Source organism: Girardinichthys multiradiatus, chromosome Y (genome assembly GCF_021462225.1).
Source record: "Girardinichthys multiradiatus isolate DD_20200921_A chromosome Y, DD_fGirMul_XY1, whole genome shotgun sequence".
Taxonomy (NCBI): Eukaryota; Metazoa; Chordata; class Actinopteri; order Cyprinodontiformes; family Goodeidae; genus Girardinichthys; species Girardinichthys multiradiatus.
This window is the reverse complement of record NC_061818.1, coordinates 19,978,775-19,990,173: the sequence shown is the minus strand read 5'-3', so window position 1 is coordinate 19,990,173 and position 11,399 is coordinate 19,978,775. Positions and strand designations below refer to the sequence as shown.

The 11,399-nt window shown below is 37.0% G+C and overlaps 1 protein-coding gene across 1 annotated transcript; it reads left to right on the top strand.

The window, feature by feature from the left end:
- The first annotated feature begins 1,407 nt into the window (after nucleotides 1–1,407).
- On the top strand, nucleotides 1,408–8,922 carry LOC124863707 (GTPase IMAP family member 8-like). Its single transcript, XM_047358148.1, has 6 exons — nucleotides 1,408–1,537; nucleotides 2,163–2,873; nucleotides 4,234–4,950; nucleotides 5,655–5,788; nucleotides 5,870–6,552; nucleotides 7,022–8,922. Exons 1-5 carry the CDS (start codon nucleotides 1,507–1,509, stop codon nucleotides 6,524–6,526), a joined length of 2,250 nt encoding a protein of 749 aa, XP_047214104.1. The 5' UTR covers nucleotides 1,408–1,506; the 3' UTR covers nucleotides 6,527–6,552; nucleotides 7,022–8,922.
- The last annotated feature ends 2,477 nt before the right edge of the window (nucleotides 8,923–11,399 follow it).

Genomic DNA, 11,399 nt, shown 5'->3' with positions numbered 1-11,399 from the left:
CACCATTGAAAATAATTACTCTCTACCTCTGAGCTCTTCCTTCTTGAATCTGTTCAAGAAGCTTCCATGTTTTCTTAACCAGACTTGTTCACAGCTTACCACCATGTTCATGTTAAGAAAGGAGATAAATAGAAGAGTGCTTTTAAGATTCATGTGGGGCATTTTGAATAGTTATGCCTTTTGGCCTAACTAATTCTCCAGCTGTCTTCCAGTCTTTAATTAATGACTTCTTCAGAGACTTTCTATACCAATTTGTTTTTGTCTACCTTGACAACATTCTTATCTTTTCCAAGAGTCTTCCTGAGCATAAGATACATGTCAAGCAGGTCCTCCAGAGGCTTCCAGAGAACTGCCTTTATGTGAAAACAGAAAAATTTGACTTTACTTCCTCCTCCATAACGTTGCATGGTGGGCAGGTGAAGACAAACCCCAAGAAGATTCGAGCAGTTCAAGAGTGGCCTACACACACCTCCAGAAAACAATTACGTTTGCCAACTTCTAAAGAAGATTCATCCAAAATTCCAGTCTATTAGCAGTCCCCTCTTACTACTTTCACTTCCACAAAAAGACAATTTATCTTGTCTTCTGAGGCAGAATGTGCTCTCTCCGACCTCAAGAACCTTGCTTACATCCCGTGTGCCAGATCCCTTAATCTCCATCAGGCCTGCTGGTCTGTGTCTTCTCCAGGTTCAGTTTCACCATCACCCTTAGATCTGGTTCTCGCAACATAAATGCCTTTAAATCACATAATATCCATGATGTAAATAATAAGCCTGGTCATATTACAGTGAAAGCTTCTAAAAAAGCTCAGTGTAACAACGTTTTGATCACTCTGACACAAACATCCACCCTGTCACTGAACTCAGAAAACATCCTTATATAACAATCTAACCATTTACTGCAGCAGGGTTTTTCCATCTTAAAACATCTTACACCTTTCATTTTCACTGAGAGACTGTATAATATAAAATGGTATAAAACATGACAGAAACCACACTGCTATCAAGAACAGTTTCTAGTATTAGTGTCAATAAACAGCAATTATCCAGGGTCTAAAACTGATTTATGCAGCAATAAAGTTGAAATAAACCCTCAGTATATATTTCAAATGTGTAAACATTACTGATTCGCATTTCAAAGTAGGAAACTAATGTGTTTGTGCTAAAGGACACCGATTCTGACCATTTTTTGATTTTTAATTAGACAGAGCAAATTCTTGAAGTAAGTAAATAATGAAACTGTTTTTCTTTTTGGATTTGTCCCAATGGGGTTTATTCTATTTTTATTGATAAATGAATTTGTTCATTGATTAGGTCATTTTTAATTAAACCTTTGATAGCAAACGTAGACCTGTAGTTACTCTAGCTGTCCAGCAGATGGCAGTCTCTGAGTATGTTTGAGTTTATCAACCAACCCTCAACACCAATATTCTTCTCTGCAGGTTTTACTTTCATTTACGTTTTGTAAAACTACAAGCAGAGACATCAGCAGAGAGAAGCTAATGAAATGGGTGCTGCGGTTGATATTTTCAGCTCAGGTCAGTGATCTTTTTGTAAAACTTTCCCTAAACTTATTGCCTTCTTGAATTCTGCTTTTGTGAATTCAGTTTTCTTTAGCTGAATATACTGAATGCAAGAATTTTGATTTCATAGAGAAGTTAAATTACAGAGTCTGGCACGTGTCAGTGGGATAAAAAAAAAAAAAAAAAAGCAAAGCCGGTGGAAATCCGTGCTCTCAGTTTCTGTAATCCGACTGATAAACTGTGCTCCCCATTTTGCAATCCATGCGTGCAGATTAGTCATCGACATCTGTCGAGAGTTTGGACGCTTGGGCCACACCTGTCAAGTGTGCTGATTAAAACATTGCTTTGCTTTAAGTTTTTATATAAAAACAGATCCACATGCGTCTCAACATATGTCAATGAGTGATCTGCGCGCAAAGCGTGAGCACAGATTAGTTTGTTTTGGTCTTTTTTTTACCCACTGACACTTTCCGAGTCCGTACAAAATGGCGTCCTCAATTTTTTTCTGACCTTTATTTTGTGTGGATGTTATTTAATGATTCAATACAATACAAAGTAAATATAAAGTTCATACTTTCTTCAGCTAAATCGACTTTTGTTTTTCAAAATAATGTTATTTATACCTTATTTCTGCTGACAGGGCAAAGCCACCCTGCTGCAGAGTTGAGGATTGTGTTGATAGGAGAAAGTAACTCAAAAGCAAGTAGTACAACTGGAAACATCATTCTGGGTGAAAATGTTTTTGACACCAGCAGAAGAACAGCTCAGAGTGAAGCGAAGCAGCAGGAAGTATTCGGCAGACTAGTTACAGTGGTTGATACTCCAGGCTGTTGGTGGCATTATCCAAGCGAAGACACTGCAGAACTGGATCGGATAGAAATCCGTAACAGTGTCCATCTGTGTCCTCCAGGACCTCATGTCTTTCTTCTGGTCATTCCCGTTGATTTATATTTACCTCAGCGGGTCAAATCATCACTAGAGGAGCACCTGCAACTTTTCAATGAAGATGTTTTTAGTCACACCATCGTGCTGTTCGCTGCAGACGATCCATGTAGTGATGAAATGATAGAATATGATATCGAAGATAGTCCAACTCTGCAGTGGATCCTTCAACAATGTGGAAACAGAAAACATGTTCTCAACATCAGTGACAAAGAAGATAAAGATCAAGTCAGGATGCTTTTTGAGAAAATTGAGACCATGGTTACAAACAATGGAGGAAGACACTGTCCTGTTGACAGACGTCAAGGAGAAGCTCTGAGGAAAGAAATGACAGATTTGTCTGAAAGAGCCTCAAGAAGGTTTGATCAAGTTCAGAAACAAAGAAGGAAACTCAAAGAGCTGATTGAAGGTAGGTTACAAGTTTCTCTGTTAGATACAACAAATGCAACTCTTTAACATTACTGTTCATATCAACCCTTTTTTTCTAAAAACCTTCTAAAATTACTAAACAAAAGAAACTAAATCTATTTTCTCAAATAAAATAAAAAACACAGTTGTTGATATATGGAAAAACTAAGATGTATCTAAACAGCAATTGAAATGATTGGTACACAAACACTAAATGAACAAAGACTGCTTCATGGATACAAATACCAGCTTTTGGTGACTGAAGGCAAGTTATAAATTCCTCTTTTAGGAAAGAAATACCAAAATGCTAAAAACTGAATTACTGAAAAACATATGCAACGTTACACATTTAACACTTTATTTCCTACAAAGCCCCTACAATTATAAAGTAACAAAATTCATTTTCCTAAATTTCTAAAAACATTTACTTACAGGCAACAGAGATAATGAACAGGGAACATTTAATTATTTAGCCTCAGCAATCCAGAACAATGGTGAGTGTGGAAAAGTGGTGAAGCAACATATCCAAGCAGGTTGGAACAGGTGGAGAAAATTGTCATGCGTGTTGAGTAATAAAAGAGTGTCAGTGAGAATGAAAGGAAAGATGTACAAGAAGATGATGAGACCAGCATTGTTGTACGGTTTAAAGACAGAGGAGACGAGGCAGAGCTGGAGGTAGCAGTGATGAAGATGTTGAGGTTCTCTTTGGCAATGACGAGGATGGATAGGACCAGGAATAAGTACTTAAGAAGGACAGCTTATGTTAGATTTGTTGGAGATAAAGTCAGACAGGCCAGACTGAGATGAACATGTTCAGAGGAGGGATAGTGAGGAAGTGAGGAGATTGGTAGAAGGATTCTGAGGCTCGAACTGCCAGAGAAGATGCCTATAAAGACTAAAGATGGAATTTATGAATGGAGTGAAAGAGGACAGGAAGCTAGTGGGTATGAGAGAAGAAGATGCAGAAGAGAAGTTAGATGGAGACAGCGGACTCGCTGTGGCGACCCCTGAAAGGAAAAAGGTGAAAGAAAAAAGGTTTACAATATAAATTTGGAGATATATACAGGGAAATGCTTTCTTAGATACCTTCTTGGACTTTCTATTGACACCCTTTAAAATATTGGTGATACATACAATAAACAATTAATAAATGAAGAATAACTTCAGTTGGAATAGTTTACACATTCTGTTATTTATTTGAATATTTTAAAATCTGTTTCATACAACCAGGAGCAGTCATTTTTGAAGTACCTTTTAAACTTTTATCCGATTTGATTTTTTTACATCATCAGTGTGCTAAAAAAAAAATGTTATATTAATCATAAAATATTACTTTTGGGGGGGGGGGGGGGTTTATTCAGGTGGGAAACGTCCACCAAAACATTTAAAGATGGTGTTAGCTGGTGCAGAGTGGGAAGGCAAGAGCTCAGCAGGAAACACCATTCTGGGAAAAAAAGCCTTTCATGTTAATACAAATGGAAGAAGGACAGCGTACAATGAAATAAGCCACAATGTGGTTGAAGGAAGGCGGCTCACGGTGGTAGATTCTCCTGGATGGTTCTACATCAACACCCTTCAGGACACCAATGAGATGGACAAACAGGAAATGGAGAACAGTGTGTATCTGTGTCCTCCAGGACCCCATGCTGTGCTGCTGGTTATTTCATTGGCAACTGCTCTGAATATATCAAGTCTGACAGCTGTTCATGAACACATGAGCCTGTTTAGAGAAGACGTCTGGAAACACACACTTGTTCTGTTCACCAGAGGAGACTGGTTAGGAGTGAAGACTGTGGAGGAGCGTATAGAGAGTGAAAAAGGTCTGCAGTGGATAGTGAACAAGTGTGGGAACAGGTATCATGTCCTGAACAACATGGATCACAGTGATGCGACTCAGGTACATGAGCTCCTTGAGAAGATTGAAGAGATGTGGGCAGGAAATAAAGATCCTTACTATGAAGTGGACCTGGACCGAGCTGCACAGATAGAAGCCAAGAAAGAGGCTGGAGACAAGATGGCCAGAAGATTGAAGAAGATCAATGAGAGACAGTCAAGAGTGTTGAAAGTGCTGTTTGAAGGTATGTTAAAAAATTGTGGCTGGGCGGTTGCATCCTCTTTTTGAATGTATGGTCACCGGCATTTGGATCAGCCTAATGGTGAAAGATGGAGCTGAACTGGTTGGTGCTCCTACCTGGGCTGTCTTTGCAGTGGCAGTAATTGGCACCTGGACCTGGGAGTATAGAGTATGTATGGGGAGTGCAAGTGAATGTACAGCATCCATTGTTGTGTGTCTTTACATTGGGTGTGTGAATGTTTTTATGTGATTGTGACTGTGTGTGCCTGTTTTTGTGTCAGATTGGGTCTTAGGCTGCTCCCTGTCATCTTAGCCCCCCCATCAAAATGCGGGGCCCATTTTCTCCCTGCTGGTGTGTTGGTGGTTCTCAGTGTCTGGGGCTGGGTGTGTGCCGGGTCCCCAACTTGCTTCTTTTTTTTCCTTTCATTTCTGTCTCCGTGTCCCTTGCATTTGAAATAATGCCAAAGCAGTTTCTAATAAAGTTTTTTTTATATATACAGAATCAAGCGAAGCATTAAAGCATTAGCGGTAATGCTCCACTTGTGAAAGTAAAGCTGTTAGGCTTCTTCTTGGTACTCAGACAACAATTCGGAGTGCTACTCTGCCAGAAAGGACACTTAAAAAACAAAAATTACAAAATATGTGACAATAGTTTAATGTATTATTACAAGTTTTGAATAAAAATATGAACTGCATAATTTTTTACAGGTGAGAAACAGCCAGTCACTGAGATAAGGATTGGTCTTGTTGGCCAAAAATGTTCAGGGAAGAGTAAAGCAGGAAATATAATCCTTCATAATGAGATATTTCACAAGGTTTTTGACACAGCTCGATTGAAAAAGGTAATTCAATAGAATGCCGTAAAAATATTTTAGATAGTCACAAAATGCCTTTTTAATAGTTTTTATTTTTCATCATTTCAGAACTACCAAGATCAGAGAGAAACTTCAACATGTGTAAAACACGAAGGAGACGTTGACGGAGTAAAAGTCTCTGTTGTTGAAACACCAGGTTGGTTCACAGACCCAACACCACCAGACTGGATCAAAGGTGAAGTTCTCCACAGTGTCTCCATGTGTCCTCCAGGACCTCATGTTTTTCTCCTGGTTGTTCCGATCTCCAGAGCTTTCACAGAGAAAGATCTCAAAGCTCTGGTGGAGGTCTTAATGCCATTAACAGAGAGAGTGTGGAGACACTGCATGGTGCTGTTTACCTGGGGAGACTGGCTCCATGACCTCCCTGTAGAGAACTACATTGCCAGAGAGGGCAAGGAGCTCCAGGAGCTTCTGGAGAAGTGTGGAAACAGATACCATGTTCTAAACCCCTACATTTCCGATGATCCTGTTCAAGTCAAAGAGCTGTTCCAAAAAATTATTGACATGGTGACACAAAATAAGGAATGTTTCACAACTGAAGGAACGAAACTCTCTTTCCTTGAGAAATTCAGTTTTTTCTTTGGCAACAAAAAACAAATGGAAGAAGAATGGAAGAAGAGGGAGGAGGAGCTGATCAGGCGAATGTTGAAAGCTTTAGCAAAGGAACCAGAGGAACCAACTGTCTTCTGCGAGGATGGCACATAGCATGGATGAGTTTCTTATTCCACACAGTAAGTTTGAAATAAATCACAGAAAATTCTGATGAAAAAAATAAGTAGTTTACTGAGTTTACTCATATTCTTAGTTACATTCATTGTTTTAGTACTCAAAAGTTTGGTTTAATGTCATTTCAGCAACAATGGCTATATCATAGCAACAGCATATTATAATCAAAATACTTTTTTAAAACATTAGATAAAAATAAATGAATTCTCAAATAAATAAATATCACAGGCAATTAAACCGTGAGGCAGACACCCCGTCTACTTTTAAGGCTAGGCTTCAAACCTTCCTTTTTGATAAAGTTTATGGTTTATCCTGAGCTATCTCTGTAGTTATGCTGCTATAGGCTTAGGCTGCTGGATGGCATAATGACCACTTTCACTCTCTTTGCCACATTCTCATACTACTCTACAATTCTGCATTATTTGCTGTTATTTCAGCTTTTAACTTTATGTTCTGTGTTTTTTCTCTTCCTAGAAGCAACAGACCTGGCTCTGTGTTTAGCTGTGGCACCTTCCTGGAGGGGGACATCAGCCAAGCGGCTGGCAACAATTAATGCTCACCTTCTACAGATGATACACTTGGCCCTGTCTTTCAGTGTTTTACCCTGTCTCTTCTTTGGAAGACTAATTCTATGGAAAATGTTTTTAATAAAAACAAAGTTTTTTATAGATTTGTCAATCAAAAAATCCTGGAAAATTTCAAAGTGGTAATTTTTCCTATTAGCTTCTTAAACATAAAGGTTCAACAGTATTGTTCTTGGTAGGTTAATCAGAAAAAAACGAGAAACATATAAAGATACAACATGAAAGTATATCCACAGCTCTAAGAACCTTAGCGAGTGATAATTATATCCATTATCCTGGCAATATTATAAATGTTTTGATGAGTATTAATACTGTGATATCGGTGATTAACCTGATTTAGTCCTCACACTTTCATTGCTGTAGAAAGAGTAAGTGCAACTTTCTTAATCAGAAAAACAATTGGATAATATCAACCCAGTCAACCAGCAGGTGGAACAGCACAACACAGGAGATGTTGATCCAAGCCATCAAGACTGGTCTCAACCAAGGCTCAGATCAGTACAACAAACCGCTGGTCCAAATATACAGTCATCACTGAGCTAGAACCTCATATGGTGCAACCATCAAAACCTCCTGTGTTTCTCCAGGTCCAGGAGATGCTGGATGAGTTTCTTTGGACAGAGATCAAATTATTATTTCATGCATTATGTGCTCAGATTTTGCTTTTATGGTTTTCAGAGTGAGCACTCAGTAGGCACAGGGGAGAAATGTTTAAGAAAATCCAGAATTACTCTGAATTATGTAACAGTTATTCTTACTTGGATTTTTAATGTGAAAAACTCATATCTTTCACCAGTGACTCCACATCTGGAGGGCCAGCCTCCCTAAGGGGGGCCCTGAGGAGCTCAGGTGGAGGCTCTAATGTGTTGATAAAGATAACAAACCGAGATGATCAATTACAGGAGCTATTAACAACAGTTACATTTTATCGCATCATGTGATGGTTTGCCACATGTATCTGTATATTATGAGCATGTTTATTAAAATATGTATCGGACAAATTTTTACATCAAAACTCAATAAAAACTTATCCAGTGTTCACACTGAAGTAAAAAGTTATAATAAAAAGCTGTGCATGCATCTTTCAGCAAATTAAATCTTGGTTGACTGAGTTAACACAGAGCTTGCTTCTCAAACGAAGTGTACTACTGGAGAAATAAAACAAGTTTGCTGTGATGAAGTTTTTTTAGGCTGATATAGAGAGAAAAAGAAATCCCAGAAGCACATCAACCAAAAAAGGTATGCTGGAAAATTTAGCTTATTGTGACAATACCACAAAGTCTGTATTATCTGCCAAATCCTAATATTTGACCCCTGCACAAAAGTACGAAAGAAAAATACAGGTTTTAGTGTCCAAAGGAAAGAATTGTTATATTACTGATAAAGAAATTACTAAGTTTTGACATTCGCACATAGGCGTGCGTCTGCATTACACTGATGGGGCGGGTAGACTTGGGGAACTCTTGTGATTTTATAATTATTACATTTTAAAATGTCCGTTCAACTCAAAAAAGACAAATAAATGTATTTGTGTTTTTTATGATGGACAAATTCTATATTTTCACAATAGTTTTTGTCTGGAAACCCAGCTGCTGCAAAATTGTTTAAGAAACTGTATGTTAATCACTGACTGAGCAAATTGACTTTAATGACTTGTGCAGCCACAATTTGACTCCCAACCTTTCTCTCTCTATCTCCCCCTCCACCTGTCTGAAACACTGTAAATAAAGGCCACGTGTTTTACAAAAGTTTTAAAAAAACAAACAATAAATGACTTGAATTTTTCCAGAATCATTTTGTATTTAATGTTACATGTGATACAAAGAAATCAACTGCAAATGAAGATTTGTTTTTCTGCAACAGGTTTCTACCATATTAAAATAAACAACCTCTTTGCTTTGTGCTACCACCTGATATAATATCACATTAGATCATTTATGACAGAGGCATACCTTTGTTTTCAACAGCAGTTTTAGATTTAGTCTTATGATCCTGACAAGTCTAGAAAAATGTTGCTTTGTGCGGGCCTTCGATTGGTCCAATACATCCTCAGTTGGTGTTCTAAAGACGTGTCCTCCATTCATTTCACAGTATGTGAATAAAACTGACATGTCTATGCAAAATTATAGAGTTGTGTAAAAAACAAAGTTAACATTTTAGTGACAGAGCAGCCAAGAGTCAGAAGTTTCCATTGACTTGTTCTTGGCATGAATGTCGTAGATTAGGTTTATTTGAATGGATGTTTTTCCAGGTGGAATGGTCATACAACAAACTGATTCAATGAGATTTTTAAAAATAAAAAGGCCTGGTCCATAGCAGGATACCGTTCAGTTTAGATGAATTCGTCTTAATTTGCCAACAAGATTGGTTGAATATTCAGCTAGAATGCTTCCAGAAACGTATTGATGCCTATGTATGTTGCTCAGAGACATTTAACCACATATTGGTTGGTGTGTTTGTAGTGAAGCGAAATTAATGGATAAATGTCTCCATTCACACAATGCATAGGTAGCATCTGTATTTTTTAAAAGTCAGTCTCATTAAATGTAATGTTATATTTGTCAGTCTGAAATCTTTAAATCTATTTGTCTAAACAGTAAATTCTCTGTCAGAGAGCCTAAATTGCACACTTTATGAAAGGAATGAGAGAAATATATAATGACAATATATTATTTCTTACATTCACAATTTTAACAATTTCAATTGGAAGTTTAATGATTATATAGGAATAGTCAATAAATAATCAGTAAACTATTATTAATCACACTAATATTAGCTAATGCAACATAACTTAAAATGTCACTACTTCAAGAGAATTCTCAAATACTCTGAAAATGATGAAGATTTTACTTTATCAGATTGTCTCACTGGAAAGTTAAACTCATGGTTTACTCACATATGTTTGGTTCTGATTCATAGACACAGCTGAAGATGAATCGATGAGATGTTGGATGTTTGGCAGTTCCACTCTTTGGGATTTAGAGTTAATTTATAAGCAATTCAAATAAATTGTCTTGTAGAAAGATCTTGGAGAAATATCAGAACAGATACTATGTTGTAAACCCATGGCCTAACAGAATGTGGGGTTTCAGTAAGTCAAGCTATTCCAAACAACATCATACTTATTGAAGAGGAGTGGAACAGGAGGAAGAACGAGCTGGTAGAGCAAGTGATGAAAGCTTTACCAAAGGAACCAGAGGAAACAGCTATACATTCTGCAAAGGAAACAAATAGCATGGATGATTTTACCATTCCAGACACTTGAGTTTTAAAATTCTAAAACAAAATAAAACATTTTACAAATTTTCAGTCCCACTAACTCTTCTAATGAATGACACCTTTTAATTGGTTTACTCTCATGAAAGAATAAAGAAGATCCTCTAAGCATGTTCTTAAACCCAGCAAAGAATCAACACAAGAATTCCTGTTGGACCAAACATCTAAATCAGAATACCCTGAGTTAGCACACAGAGTTAGCTCTTTAATAAGCTATAAATATATTTAACATCTGAGCCTTCCTTTTGATCTTTCAAAATGAATATTTGTTACATGGTTATAATGTAGTAAAAGAAACCTGCTAAGACCTCACGCTATATTTGTATATACATTTTTTTCATTAATTTGTGTTATTAAAGCTTCACTCAGTGACATTTGAGCAGGACTGATAAACTTTGAATCCAGAAACTAAACTTTAACGTTATGATTGTTTGAGATTTTTACTGAATACACTCTGCAGGGGATAGTTAGTACATTAACTTTAAGAGCAACATTTCTGATAATTATAGCTGGTCCGTTTCATTAATCAGTTTCTGCTGCCACATGTAGATGTCATTTGTAATTCTGTGTTATTATGTAAAGGTGTGTAACATTATTCTACTTCATCTGTTAGACTGATATGGGTTTGTGGTGAGTTCAAAGTGCATATACCGTGGAGATTTTCCAGAGAGTAATAGTGCATGCAAACAAATTTGTCAAGAAACATTGAACAATGGTGAAAAATAACATGAATTCAATTCAAAGTCAATCCAGGTTAAATTCACAGTAGAAGATCATGACTACAAGACAATGTTTGGAACCAGATTCAACACTGTGCAAAATGTGGACACAATGACAATTATTTCTCTCAGTGTTTTCAAGGAAATTTTCATCAATACTTGGAGCTTTCATCTAATAATCTCATGACATAATTTAGAAATAATACTTCCCTTAATAAACACTGTGCTACTTTGAATTGACCACTTCAAGCTTCTGTTGTATAATTATTCTAA